This window comes from Taudactylus pleione, unplaced genomic scaffold (genome assembly GCF_031769625.1).
Source record: "Taudactylus pleione unplaced genomic scaffold, aTauple2 ptg000218l, whole genome shotgun sequence".
In the NCBI taxonomy this organism is placed as follows: Eukaryota; Metazoa; Chordata; class Amphibia; order Anura; family Myobatrachidae; genus Taudactylus; species Taudactylus pleione.
Genome location: NW_028284620.1, coordinates 10,995,561 through 11,011,483, shown reverse-complemented (window position 1 = coordinate 11,011,483; position 15,923 = coordinate 10,995,561). Strand labels below are relative to the sequence as shown.

Below are 15,923 nucleotides of genomic sequence, written 5' to 3'. Positions count from 1 at the left end.
GTTTGGGAACCACTGCTGTAGGTAATACACGTCACTGATCGCATACCAGGAACACAATGCTTTGGGAGATAACAAGTAACACATTGCAAAGTACAGAAAGGTGGGGACTATGTGAATATTATTATACCAGCTTCAAGACAAATTGTTCCTTAATAATTGTTACTGCAATTTGTCCCCATATTGCTTGAGAAGTATAAGTTATGGGAATATTGATTTTAATATATATAATATGGGGTCATTATTTACTACTATTACTAAAAATAATATGTAATATTTCGCTATTTACTAAGGATACATTGTAGAGTAGAAGTTCTCAGCTCTTAAGTTATTAAACTTCTGATATAAGACAAAAGTAAGGAGTGTGGAATATGACAAAGCAACTAACTGAAGTTTTGTTTAAAGACTTGGGGGAAGAGGTATCAAACCTTAGGGGTCTATGTACTAAGCCATGGAGAGAGATAAAGTACCAACCAATCAGCGCCTGTCATTTTTCAAACACAGCCTGTAACATGACAGTTAAGAGCTGATTGGTTGGTACTTTCTCTCTCTCTCTCTCCACGGTTTAATAAATCCACCCCTTTATTTTAAACAGTCTATTTCCATGCCCACAATAACTGAGACCAAAACTTGAGAGAAATAAAACACACTGAAGGAAAGATGGCCATGTTAGCATGTACCAATGATCCCCAAGGATTTATATTCCAGCACATAAAATCTCCGGAATATAAAACAGGATTCATTAGTCAGGGTCTGGCTGTCTAGTGCAAACATGGACTTGGGGAGGGGGGGAAAAAAAACAACTTACGGAAAGCACAGTCACAGTCTACGAGTGTATATACTACATAGCACACCTTTGTCGGTGGTTGCCTTTTCGTTGTACACGTAATTTCTTTCACAACGTTTCTTATTATTGTTTGGCCATTGCAGAGGACATTTTGATTGCACCAATGTTTATATCTATATGACAAATCTTCTTCAATAAAAGGTTGCAAGCATTCAATTCAGTGCAGCCTGCTGTCATATGTGCTGTGATAATCAATAACATACCTGACTCAATAGAATACACAACCTCAGCATTCTTCCCCTTGTCTTTGTCTAGTGCAGTGACTTGAAGCACAGCAGAGCCAATAGCAGCTGATTCATAGACTCGACCTTCATAAAAAGAGCTTGTAAACCAAGGGGCATGGTCATTGGTGTCAGTCACATTAATAACAATTCTGGCGAAGTTGCGCATGACGGGAACATCTTGATCACGCACCTGAAAAATGAATGTTCAGTCATTACACAAGCAGGAATTTCACAGTACAAAAAAAAAAACCACCCAGTGTGTCAGCTGGAGACAAAGATGTGTGATTAGTGCTTACCATTACTGTAAGAATGTGCTGCTGCATCGATTCGTGATCCAACTTTTCAACAATGTACAGGGAGCCGGTGGCAGGATCTATTCGAAACTTCTTCAGACTAACGGGGTCGGTGCTGCTCTGCAAAGTGTAAATCAATTTATTCTTCTCGTCTTTGTCTGTGGCGACAACTTGCAAAACCTCAGTCTCTGGTCGGATATCTTCCGGGATCAGCACTTCGTACTTTGAGGTAGAAAATTCCGGCCGATGGTCATTTGTATCAATTACTTTAATAAAAACCTGAAAAAGATGTACAATTAAGTGCCCAGTTTTATTGTCCTATACAGAGAAAACGGCATATATACATTGTATCAGCCATCATTTATCAAGCAATAGCAGACAAGGTATAATTTAGACAAAGGTTGAATTCAAAATTTTGCCACTGCAACGTCACAAAAGTTAAAGGCCTGCTTCAGCAAGGATCGCAGTTGATAATACACACGCCATCGGCAGATTGTTGCGTTCTGCGTATGCACCACAGTGCGCGAACATTCCACTGCGATCGGGACTGCGATCGCAGAGACCACGCAAAAACCATTGCAGAGTGATTGACACAAAGTGCCGTTTGTGGGTGGTGACAGATGGGTGGTCGGGCGAACCAGGCATACCAGTGCGTTTCAACGGCGTTGCAGGGGTGTGCATAAATTATCCACTGCGATACTATACGCAGCCTGAGACCTCATAGTGTAGGCAGAAGTAAGCAATTCCTGAGGGAGGTCTGACCTGCATTAACTGTGAGTATGGGTCTGATGTTACTCGCTGTTACCGATTACTTAGCTATGATTTTTAACTATACTGTTGTAAGGGGAAGTGGGCGTCCTTATGTTAGGCTGCGATCGCAATGCGAATGCAATTATTTGCATATCACTGATATAGCAACTGCGTTGCGTGCGTATTAGCAGAATAGCGATCTTTGCTGAATCAGGCCCTAAATCCTTAACTTTCACGAGTAGTGTGTGACTATTAAATGTGTGATTACTTAGATTTAATTGGTGACCACAAATATACAAGTTCATTCAACATTAAAAAGTACCAAGAAATAACCATACAGGTGTATTTCAAGTATCCTTTAACCTAATGCATAAATTTTTTGTTGCTTTTATATTTGCTTTGCATTTCAAACCATTATTAACTCAGAAAACGGCAATGTGTATTATCTACATCGGTGGATGTTCGCCTTTTGTAATTCAAGGCGTACACCCTTTTCTTAAACATTGGGAACACTTATTATAGGCTATTTGGTTAACACTTTGTAGTGCTTACAGAGATTTCCCTTCATTTGCTCCTAAAGAGTACTGAAAACAACCCCGCATTGCAAATTGGTGATTTAATATGGCAAATGCACCAAAAACTAATGTCAAAGTCCAACTTCTGCCACATATAGAAGACCCCAATTATTAATTTTGTTCCCCTAAAATACTGCTTGGTTTAGATACATGAATGAAGCGACGTTGGGATGGTCTTTATAAGATGTTTCAGGTGTCCAATTAGTGGTGTCTCTGAGCAACTAAACAATTAAATGGACTCTGCCAAGAGATATAGGGGTATATTTACTAAAATGCGGGTTTACAAAAGTGGAGATGTTGCCCACAGCAACCAATCAGATTCCAGCTACCATTTTCTAGAAAGTACTAGATAAATGATAAGTAGAATCTGATTGGTTGTCGTATGCAACATCTCTACTTTTGTAAACCCACACTTTAGTAAATATACCCCGCAGACTGTGTGCTCACCCATAAGGAATGACTCCTAAATACTCTTTCCCCACTGCTGTCAGTTTATTTGAATAATTCCATCCTGCAGAATAAAATCTGAGTATGCTCTCTCCACATGCTGAAATAAAACTTAGGGGTCTCTCTACAATGTTCACTGGAAACTAAAGATGGACACAGTCACACCCATACCAAACACGGTGATTGATCACCAAATGACCAGACCCATAGACATTTTGGCCACACACAGGGAGGACATGCTAGTTACCCGTTGGTTGTGTTGAATAATATTAAGAATCCCATTCATTCTGAGCTCATTGCCAGTTTTATTTTTTGGATGCCTCATGAAAGGCAGTCATATATTGATTGGACATATAAAATTGATGTGTCCAATTGGGCCAATTTGAGGAAAATGATCCAGAATTTGCTGCCCACCTCAGCATGTTTGTGTAACTCCGTTCACAACCACAATCTGTTTTATGTCACTTCCTGATAATCTTCTAAAAGTTTTGCTTATTTATTCATGAATGACACCAGACAATCTTCTTACAGGACAGAAGTCTGATAGTCCTGTGAGAACTGGAGAGGTTTGACATTGAATTTAGTTTTCATTACTTAGCACAATAAGTAAGCAATTGTTTTTTTGGTTTTTTTTCAAAGTGGCTCCCTGCTGAGTACTTCGAAGAAATGACTGCAGCCTTGGCACATTTCAGTATCGTTTGCTTGCATAGTTTAATTTTATTCTTTGGTAAGCATCTTTTTTAATTTTGATACGGTTGCGCTGGTACAGTATTCCAAAGCATATATGGGCCTGGCCCTGACATTTATGTCATTCCTGGTGGTTGGCCACTCTCCAGTGACCAGTCACTGCATTTAATATTCAGCTCTCTATAGTGGGGGCCAGCCCATTGCTCTGCTGACTGGGTCAGCTCCCTATCAGTCAGGTGGCTGACCCTTTCCTCCTCAGATATGGTCTCCTCCCCTCCCTCATTTGCAGACCCTCCAACATGACCCCTTTCACCATGTACAAAATGCTCTGCTCCTCGATTTCCCTCTTAAAGTATGATTGCAGTCACTGTGTTGAACTAGATTAATTGATGAGAGAGGTTTCAACACAGGTGGCTGCAATCATAAATTGAGGGGGGTAGTAAATTAGTCGCGATAACGATAAGTTTTCTCTGGAGAAAACTTTTCGCACCTATCGCCCGAATTTGCAGCTTATCGTACGTTTGCGCACTCTCATTCATCGTGCTATTCTATTGCCAATTAGCACGATAATTCTTGCATGGACGACAGGCTATAAGAACAGATGAAATGAGAATCAGCCTGTACCCCCAATATAAGGTAAACTAAGGTAGGGTAATGATATAGAAGTGTGTTAGTGGCCATAATCCAAAGGTTTGGGGTTATTAAATTGTATCCAATGGATGTTTTCTCTAAGAGTGAAAAAAAAATTATAGAAAGCAATATTTTTGTCCAAAATAAATGCTGTAGTTCAATGGGTGTAAGTATATTTTTTAGTCATTATAGGGCATTTTTTAAAAATGTTAAAAATACACCTGTCACTTGCACTGCAATGTTTAAAACACCTGTCCCATCCATACAGCACCCCCATAAACCTGTCCCACTATTTTAAACCATCTTTTCAACACTTAATTTTTCCCCCCAAGAATTACAGGTCATTATTGGCCAAATTAAGCTAATTTAAATATTATTTTTGCCTAATTAGTCATTAAGGAGGGATGTCACAGTGGTTGTGCACCAAGTGACGATTTAACCAAAAATAGGGGGTTTTGCACAAATTTTGTGGATCGGTCATGGCACACTCAGGTTTTCAACAGGTCTCAATAAAAAAATACCAGCAACTGACTAGTCAACGTTTCAATTTACTACCGTAAATTTTCATCATACACACATACATATATATATATACACAATTATTATTATCATCCTTTATTTATATGGCGCCACAAGTGTGCCGCAACACCTTACAAAGTAAATAGACAAATAAGTGAACAAGCAACAAGTCACTTACAGTACAATACAATGCAGGACATTTTATGTGATGGATCTGCACAAAATAGTCTAATTTGGTGAAGTGAAATGAGAAAAATATAAATAAAATTCAGAAAATTAGCATGTGCATATGTAATCACTCCCTTTGCTATGAAGCCCCTCAAAAGTTTTGGTACAACCAATTACCTTCAGAAGTCACATAATTAGTGAAATGAAGTCCACCTGTGTGAAATCTAAGTGTCACATGATCTGTCAGTACAAACACAACTTTTCTGAAAAGCCCCAGAGGCTGCAATACCACTAAGCAAGAGGCATCACACCATGAAGACCAAGGAGCTCTCCAAACAAGTCAGGGACAAAGTTGTTGAGAAGTACAATTCTGGGTTGGGTTACCTTTGATGATCCCCCGGAGAACCATCAAATCCATCATCATCAAATGGAAAGAACATGGTACCACAACAAACCTGCCAAGAGAGGGCCGTCCACCAAAACACAGACCGGGCAAGGAGGGCATTAATCAGAGAGGCAGCACAGAGACCAAAAGGTAACCCTGAAGGAGCTGCAGAGTTCCACAGCAGAGACTGGTGTATCTGTGCATGTGACCACAATAAGCCGTACACTCCGTAGAGCTGGGCTTTATGGAAAAGTGGCCAGAAAAAAGCCATTACTTAGTGATAAAAATAAGACGACACGATTTGAGTTTGCCAAAAGGCATGTGGGCGACTCCCCAAAAGTATGGCGGATGATGCTCTGGTCAGATGAGACTAAAATTTAACTTTTCGGCCACCAAGGAAAACGCTATGTCTGGCGCAAACCCAACACATTCCATCACCCCAAGAACACCATCCCCACAGTGAAACATGGTGGTGGCAGCATCATGCTGTGGGAATGTTTTTCAGCAGCAGGGACTGGGAAACTGATTCGAGTCGAGGGAAAGATGGATGGTGCTAAATACAGGCATATTCTTGAGCAAAACCTGTTTCAGTCTGCCTGTGATTTGAGACTGGGACAGAGGTTCACCTTCCAGCAGGACAATGACCCGAAGTATACTGCTAAAGCAACACTCGAGTGGTTTAAGGGGAAACATTTAAATGTGTTGGAATGGCCTAGTCAAAGCCCAGATCTCAATCCAATTGAGAATCTGTGGTCAGACTTGAAGATTGTTGTTCAAAAGAGGAAACCATCCAACATGAAGGAGCTGGAGCAGTTTTGCCTTGAGAAATAGGCAAAAATCCCAGGGGCAAGATGTGGCAAGCTCATAGAGACTTATCCAAAGCGACTTGCAGCTGTAATTGCCGCAAAAGGTGGCTCGACAAAATACCGACTTTTGGGGGGGTGAATATTTATGCACGCTGAAGTTTTCTGTTATGTTGTCCTAAATGTTGTTTAATTCACAATATAGAAAAAACACAACTTCACAGTTGTAGGCATGTTCTGTGAATGAAATGATGCACACCTTCAAACAATCTATTTTAATTCCAGGTTGTGAGGCAACAAACATGAAAAATGCAAAGGGGGTGAATACTTTTGCAAGGCATTGTACATTGCTGTGTTAGTGATAATAACACTCAAATAAGCACCTAGGTGTTATTTGACTGAGTGCGGAGTAGATTACAGTATAAGTAAGGAAAAGCACAAGAAGTTAGAGGGCCCTGCTCGTGAGAGCTTACATTTTAAAGCCAGCAACAAATAGGCTACCAAATTCCGGTGTCCATGCTGCTTAAATATTTCATTTGTATCCATGATGAATAAACAGAAAAGAGCTTGTTGGCATTACCAAACAATTTTAGATATTTCATTTTCCATGTAGAACTTCTAATTTATAAATAAATAGATTCATGTCCCAAAAAATGTTACCTTCGCAAACCCTCTTACATGTATAATAACTGCTTCTAACAAAAAAAAGTAAATTATTAAGCTTATTATTTTTTTCAGCCAGCCATGAAGAGAGAAATGATGAGAGTTTGTTAAATACTATATCTAAATACTGTATCTAAATCTATCATTTATTTTAATCAATCTCTTATTTGTTTTCAAAACAGTACACAATAATAAAGGATGTAGAGTCAGAACTTAAAAGCAAATACATTGATGGCAGGAAAAACAGTGACAATGAAGACAGATCAATTACTACCTAATATTATTGTTATTTGTATACCAGTAAGACAGACATTGGGCCAAATGTAATAGGGTGAGAGTTTAGAAAATGTGAGTGTTTAGCAGTAAACACTCATATTGGTCAAGTTTTATCTTCAAAATGGAAAAACATCTGGATGAGAGTTTAAATCGTGAGAGGTTTTTTTTAGTCTAAAAATATGCGAGTTTGCATGTTCACGGACTCTCTTACATTGGCATAGTTTAAATAGTTTGAGAATTTACTGCTAAACTCTCACCTGATGACATTTGGCCCATTGTCTTTGTATTGTGGTGTGTTCTGTGGGATTCAATAAAATGTAGTTATAAGGGTAGAGAATGTAGGGATGAAGAGGGGGGAATACAGGAGGGTTGGGGGGACTGGTGGAGGAATTGATCTACCTTCATTGTCCCTGTTTCTCCTACCATCAATGTATTTACATTTAAGTCGGGAAGTGATCCTATGAATGATAGATGCAACTCAAGCTTCCCATATTTTGTGAATGTTTTGAAGTTTTGTAATTTTGAAGTCCAGTTATGGATTCCATTATAGAGACAAACCACATTAGGTCAGTCCTTAAAGTCACCTGATTGTTATTGCTTAGATATAAATATTCAATTAAAACTATATTCACTGGAAGACATAAACTAGAATCACGTCCAGTCTCCAAGAAAAAGTTTACTTGGCTTTGAAAAAACAGAATACCCTGGGGAACAAAATTTGCAATGGTGTACACAATTCAGGCAAATTAGCACGCAGGACTAGTCAACGTAAGCAGAATATATGGAACTTGATTCGTGTGCATATTTTTATTTTTTTTAAAAGGTGCTACAACCTTGGCCTTGGAATTATTGTAGCTCAGCGTGATAAACAGCGAATATGTTAGCAGTTCTCCGGTTCCTTGGTCTGGAACTTACAGCTGCATGTAACACAGCCCAGTTATTTAGAGGAATGTGTGTTAATTAGGATTTGCAAACACAGGCCACATTCTCTGAATTCTTGATTGTGTAAATCCCTATGATTATTCAACAGTTTAAACCATCGGCTGAACGCGTGTGATCCTGTTGCTCCCTTATGACATAAATCCACAAAGAAAGTTTAGCAAGGAAATGAGCTTAAAAATCCATGTTTACAGTAAGCAAGCAGACTTAAATGGGTATTTTACAAACTACTGCTCCAAACACAATTATACATGCATGGGCAGAGGCCAATTTAATGCCATCAGGAACAACAGATCTAAAATAATTAATTTAATATAAAATAATGAAACTAAGCAATTAACTACTTTATTTTAGTTTAGCAAACCCTATGCACCCAATTAATTTTCAGTGTGCTCTGCCAAAGGCATTCTGTTTATCTCTACTTAAAATGTACCTTTAAAGCAGGCAATGTAAGAAGGAATAAAATACTCCCTTCTCCCTTTAACGTGGCTTATTTCCCTTATGTAACAAGTAACACTGCCTGACTGTTTCCCTATAGCTACTTATTGTTCTAGTGGTGCTGCCTCTATGCTGGCTCACCCTGCTGATTAGAAGAACCTGCACCGACACAAGTAAGCTCTGGGGCTGAAGCAGAGTGGCATATTTGCCTATACGCAGAACTGACGGGTATCTGCAAGTGCTCCGTTCCCTATATGTACTGTTGGATTCATAGCCATCATCTTTACAAATGTGCACTTTGCACCAGCACTATTTCATGGTGCAAAAACGCTGTCTGCAAACAGGCACCTCTGTGTGTACGCATAACTCTGCACAGCCTGCAATTCAGTGACCACCCCCTCCATTGAATGTAGCCTAGATGCAAATGCCCCATTACAACACAATTACACCCCCCTCAGTCGCAACAGGGATGCGGATGAGATACATAGGACACAGCATCGCCCGTGGTTGCTCCGTGCAGGTACCATTGCAAAACTGACTTGTGTTCAACTCTGCAATGACTTGCCTGTGTCTGCAGGAACCCATGTCATGCCGTAAAACATCAGTGGGTGAGACAGGTAAAGAGCCATTTCCACAACTCACTTATGCTTTTACAAAGGCCATTTTGCTATTTAGGCCTACTCTTTCTCCCTATTCCCAACCCTGATGCCTCAATCTCCTGTGCTGCACTGGAAAAGTCACTTGTTCAACTAACCGTGAACTGGCCTCTGCATATATCAGGAGGTACAGGATGATTAAGCATTTCCGAGAGCATTAAGTCAAGGTTCAAGCAGTCAATAGGTCTCAACAAGTAAAAATGCAATTAGAGTTTTTCTGTGGGCAGTAACGTTTTTAATTTATAATTAAAACTGTAGAGTGGGGCTGAGTTCTGTGTATTTTCTTCTTGTCTTTTATAAAACACTCCAGTGACCCTGCATGCCCTTCTATAGTCAGTGAGTCTCAGCCTCCATTCTGCGCTTCAGAGGTTTGTACAAATCACTCAAAATGCCAAGGAAAGACTAACCAGGGGATTATATTACTCAGAACAGCAGTGCTTGAAAAGATGTGTTATTGTCTCGGACACCATGGCAGCAGTGCTAAATTCAGTCAGGAAGAGCTGGGCCAACACATCCAGCTCTCTACAGGCTGCAGTCAGCATACACGGCAAGCCCTGAATGGCATAGAGAGACTATGAAGCGGCACAAACAAAGGAGGTAAAAGCACTGGGGCACTCAGGGTTTGCTTAAAAGTATTCTAATGTTAAGTCAGGTCAAAAAGTGACATGTCTGACAACAAAAATCAGCAAAAAAATTGCTACAAAGTAATAAATGACAACATTTATTAACACAGAGTGGCCACATTTTGATTAACAGCGTCCGTAGGCCTGGGAGCAGCATTTTCCCATTAGGATGGGATATATCAGTGGGACATTTACCATTGGATCTTAGTACGACTCTTGCGATCTAAGAAAAGATGTGCTGGGGGGAAGATGAAGGAAGTGGGTTTCAGATAAAACGGCATTAAATGCATAATAATTAGATTCTGGATTTTTTTATAAACAAATTTACTTGCTATAATCTTTTACAACGCAGTAATAAATTGTGTGATACATGTGTCAATTAATTTTTTTTTAATCCTAGGTTTTAAGAAAAGTATTATAACAAAAAAAAAATCTGATTGTTGAAATAATAATTTATAATATCTACTTATAATGGAAAAGGGCCGTGGTACCAGTGTCGTAAAAAAACACAGGCCGAGTACAGTTAAGGTATGTTCGCGCAATTGTGGGCTAATGCAGACTAGCACACAAACATACAGTATATACGCTTAAAGACGTATTCTCTGTGGGCTGATGGAAGGTGCTAGCAAACTGCTTGATTGGCTGAATGTGCATGCACCTCTGATGCTGATAGGCTCTTTCTTGGTTGCTTGTGCAGATATGTTTTTAATAGCAATTACTGCAGGTCTACAGATAGTCCAGATAAAATCTGACTGTGGACTTGCAGTAATTACTATTGTGCACTGCGGGCTATGTACCATTCTTGCAGGCGTCATAGAGCACAGGATCGGATACCGAGCCATTTGCAGGAGCTAACACTATAGCCGGGACTTTGATTCAGTACTCACAGACGTGGTTTACGTAACGGCTGCAGTGCAGCCAGCGCTGTCACCATCGTTAACGGACGGGGCTTACAGTTTCTCCCTTACAGGAGGTAATATACCATCTTGCCCCTTCCGCACCAGGCAGTGTTTGGTTGTGAGAGAAACCAAGCAGATCAGTCATCTCCACGGGAGGTCTAGGAGTTTGACTTATAACACCGGTAACTGGTTGGCCCATATGGAGTATTCCCTAGGCTCTTAACACAGTGCAGTATTGCCAGCAAGTGTCTGAATTTTTGGTACAGCCTAAATATATGATATACTGATTAGTGTACCCATTGGAGAACTTTGATACAATTCTATATAGGAATATTGAAACTTATAATACAATACAAGTCAAGCATTTGATGTCTATTGTAGTAGCAGATATGTTTTATACTATCCAGTTTTGCTAGTTACAATGAGGTTAATTGTAATGTTATTTAAAAAAATTGTTACAATTTATATATTACCTATTGGAATCCAATGTATCAATTTTGTGTCCGTTTTTAGAGTAACAATTATGACTGCAGTCAGCTAGTTTCTATATGTAATAAAAGAGTATTTATATGCTACAAATTACAGCTCTTGGGATATTTATGTATTATATGCCATTTAGTGACGCAGACATTTTTACTATTTTCCCCGCTGCTGTAGCACTGGCTCAGCCAGACAGGGAAAGGTTCCACTTCAGCTTACCACACAGGGAAAGGAAGGGGATTGCCACGGAATCGGCATGTAATGCCGGCGGCGGATCAAATACCGATAGCGGCAGGTAAGTACCCTAAGTGGTGCCTAACCCTAACCTCCCCACCTTGTGCCTATCCCTAACCTCTCCCCGTTAGTGCTTAAACCTAACCCCACCTCCTCGCACCCTAAACCTAACCCTCCTGGAGGGGTGCCTAACACTAACCCCCCCTATCCTAGTGGTGCCCAACCCTAACCCTCCCAGGGTGGAGCCTGAGTCCCGCCGGGGGTCCCTAAATCTAACCACCCCCACCGTGGCTAAATGCTAAGACACCCGACCCACCTTACTTTCATTCGGTATGCCGTGTGTCGGGATTTTGTAGTGGGGCTAATGATAGGCGTAGGGATTTCGACGCCTATCTTTAGTCCCATGTCGGGATGTCAGCGCTGGGATATTGTTGGGCGGTATCCTGACTGCATCCCATTGCCACCTCTTGCTTCTAGCTGTTTGTGAGCATTGGGCTCCTCTAAGCTCCCGCCTGCTGTGCTTATGTCCTGGGGACATAATTTTTACTACATTTTACATTGATACACCCAGGAGACCACCTAGTGTGCTAAAACTATTTCTTGTTAACATTAAGCTTTTGGCTGATTCCAGGCTACAGTAATTAATGTATGACTTCCTTATGTCACAATGTCCCAAAACCAATCTGTCCCCAAATGGCAAAGCCTAATTAATCAAAAAACATTTCTGCAATTGGAGCACAGCACCATATTTTAATCCTCTTTGGCACTTCAGCGATAAACATTATCTATTCCAGCATGACGGTGTCACCTACTACACATAATATGAGCTTTCAGTTACACATACTTCAAAGAACTTTGCATAATATTAGTTATACATTCAGTTCATATTAAGCGTGTAGCACAGACGTCTCCTCTTGATGGCGTCGCAGCACAAAAGTATATGCAGTAGTGGCCATATTAGCTGTGTGGCCACTGCTTCAAACAACTTTAACGCCAAATTTTGGGAAAGAAAAAGGGAGAGCGCTGGGAGGATTAACAGATAGACAGTAAAAAGGTTGACAGTGGACCTCATTCAGAGCCACTCGCAAAATGCGAGTGCTCGTTCTGAATGAGGGCAGCCGCTTCTATGTTCAGAGTCGGCCTCCTGGCCGCTTGCTAGACTATGGGTATCCACCCACAGCTTTAGCAAATGGACAGGTTGATGGTCGCGACGGTCAAGACCATCGCGACCATCGGGGCTTGCGATGAGACCCTTGCGGTAGGGTCTCGTCTACCGCAAGCCCCAGTGAGCTTTCGGCTCTACTAGAGCTGGAAGCTCACCACTGACATCACGAGTGATGTCAGTGGGGCCGCCCCCAAACGGCAGGTGTTCCGTCGGGAACTCCTCCGTTTGGCCAGCCACCCCCCCACCCCGCCTATAAAATGGTGCGAGCTGTCGATCACAATCGACAGCCGCCCCTTTTGTAGTGAGCCCCGGAGCAAGAGAATTTCTCTCTCGCTCCGGGGCTTGCGCACGGGCAGTGCGGCCGCTGCGCGTGCGCAGGGCCTTAACATCGACGCGCTTGTGAGCGCATAGGCGCTTGCGAGTGGGTCTGAATGAGACCCAGTGTCTAAACAGACACCAGATGTTAGACAGTCAATAGGTCGACTGGGACAAAATGTTGATACACTAAAGGTCAACATGTAAGAAGGTCGACAGATACAAATGGTCAACAGAGTCAAAAGGTCGACATGAAAATGGTCGAAACGAATTATAATTTTTTTTTCTTAAGACCTAATCTTCACCCATATCCTAACCCTACCTTGGTGCCTAACCCTAAACCTCCTTCCTGGTGGGAAGCAGTCGGGAAGCCGTCGAGAGGTTAGGGCTAGGCTAGGGTAAGGGGGGGTTAGGCACCCCCGGGGGGAGGGGAAGGGGGATTAGGGTTAGGCACCCCACGGGGGGGAGGCTAGGGTTAGGCACCCCCCGGGAGACTTAGGGTTAGGCTGCGGGGAAGGGGGGATTAGGGCTAGACACTGGGGGGGGGGGGGAGGTTAGGCATCCTAAAGGAGGGTTAGGGGGTAGAATTAGGTTAGTTTATTCTTACCTTAAGGACGATCGGGATTTCCTCCTCAGTCGGGCTGCCGCTGTAGGGATTAGAACCACCGGCCGTAAATCATACCGATTCCCTCCGGATGCCTCTCTCTAACCATCGGGGTAGGTGCCTGACCCTAACTGTCCCTTCTAGTCCCTAACCCTCTGGTAAGTGTCTAAGCCTCCCTCCTGGTGCCTAACCCTAACCTTAGGGGTAAGTCCTAACCCTACCCATCGGGGTAAGTGCCTAACACTAGAGTAAGTGCATAACCGTAAAACAATAAAATAAATTAAAAAATCATGAGTCGACCATTTTCATGTCGACATTTTATAAACGGCGACCTTATTACATTTAGTGTGTTGACCTTTTGTCCCTGTCGACTGTCTAACATCTGGTGTCTATCTAGACACTGTCAACCTTTTTAATGTCCATCTACAGTCCAGAACCCGCCTGTACACCTCACAGGTTTTATACACTACAGTCTTAGGAGATACCGGGTATAGTCCCAGCATTCATTACCAGCAGGGAAAACATTAATATGCTGACAGTATACTTCTGAAGTGCGTATAGTGGAATAGCAACAATTCTCTGTTCTGTTTAAATTTGTTCTAAGGTTTATTTGACTGGACTCAAAGCTACTTTGGTGCATATCCCCCCTCCCCAGTTTTATCCATCTGTATTAACCCCTCTTAGTCTCTGCACATTAAAACAGGTTTATGCTACCATGATATAGAACATAGGTTATATAGCTACAAGCCTACCAAAATTCCTTTTAATACACTTCATTAGCAATTCAATTACCTGTGTACTGATGGATCTTGTCCCATCTGTTGCCTCCACTGTCAAGTTGTAATTAGATTTCTGTTCTGCATCGAGAGGTCTCGCAACAATGATAGTTCCTGTGCCCTTGTCTACATCAAACCTGCTGTCGTAGTTTCCACCTGGTTAAAATGAGTGAGAAGTTTATAAATAAGTATTTACACCTGCTGCAGCGGAAATCAAGAACACAAGATCACCAGAGGCCACGTTACAGCACAAATTGAGGAGAGTGGAGGAAGTGTGGAACGCAGAATTACAATGGTTGAGAAGACTACAAACATGAACAACAACAATGACATGTAGACGCTACATTTATACAATCTATGTAATGAAATTAAAAGTGAAGGAATAAAACACTACTGCAAGTGTTGCAAATACAAAGTCACACTGGAACAGGTGTAGGCGACGTGTCTCTTTAGCTGTATTGATATAAAACTCTCTTGGCTCTGTCTGCCAGGTACCTTAGTGCTGATCCTGGGAGTTTCAGTCTAATGCTGGGTACACACTATGCGATATATCATTCGTAAAGCTGAGTAACGGCATTAATTACATTAGCTGGTTTGTACACACAATATATCTGAACGACATTGTTCACAGATATATCATGTCAGCCGTGCAGCACTGCAGATATATCGTGTGCATCTGCTGATGTATACAGGCGACCTACAGACTGCCCCTTACACTGGCCGCAGGAACCGCCGACACTGACATCACAACCGGGCAGGAAAATTTAAATGCTTGTCCAGTTGTGATGTCTGGCCAGACATATCGAGTGGTCATTTGCTTACCAAATCAGCTGCTTGGCTTGCGTGACGGTTGGCCGGAAGCTTTGTTGCTCAGGTGTGTACCCAGCATAACAGCAGCAAAAGAGCCAGGAGCTGCCTACCTGTGCACTAACACATCACATTTCAAACTGAATTGGATTGATATAGGAGTATCCAGAGGTTCCGTCTGTAGGTAATGGACTGGCTATATATGTATAGAAAACACTTGGTTCTTATCTGCAGTCACTTAATGTGTCTATATTAGCGTCAGACTCATTATCATCAACTAACATTCAACATATAAAACTGATGTAGTGCTATGCAGATTTAGACACAACTATTTTGTCAAACCAAATCACAGCTCATTGCAGACAACTGATCATGACTTTTTAGATGGAAGACTGTTACAATTTTATAATTAGCTGTCATATAATGATAGCCACAAGCTAATGCTTATGCCCTAATTACTCCAATATCAATCTTTCAGAAAGCCAGTGGTAAAGAACATACATTTGTCCTTGGAAAAAAAAAAAAAAAGAAAAAACACAGAAAAACATAAAAACCTCTTCGGCAAAATGTGGGACGCTAGTAATGAGAGGAAAATAAAATACAAGCACATAATCCAAAACAAATGATTTATCTACAGTAATGGGTCTAGAACAAGCTACTGAAATAAAAGATCCCGCTGTAGCAGCTACCTTCTGCTACACAGCTTGGGTCACAAGCCATCTG

General features: G+C 41.4%; 1 protein-coding gene across 1 annotated transcript in view; it reads right to left on the bottom strand.

Annotated features, from left to right (window-relative positions):
* FAT1 (FAT atypical cadherin 1) overlaps window positions 1-15,923 on the bottom strand; it is a 191,486-nt gene that overhangs the window by 57,308 nt on the left and 118,255 nt on the right. Inside the window, exons 7-9 of the mRNA XM_088478768.1 lie at window positions 14,410-14,549; window positions 1,365-1,640; window positions 1,048-1,258 (exon numbers count right to left, since the gene is read on the bottom strand). Of these exons, the coding sequence (XP_088334894.1) occupies window positions 1,048-1,258; window positions 1,365-1,640; window positions 14,410-14,549 (627 nt within the window). The remainder of the gene's footprint in view (window positions 1-1,047; window positions 1,259-1,364; window positions 1,641-14,409; window positions 14,550-15,923) is intronic.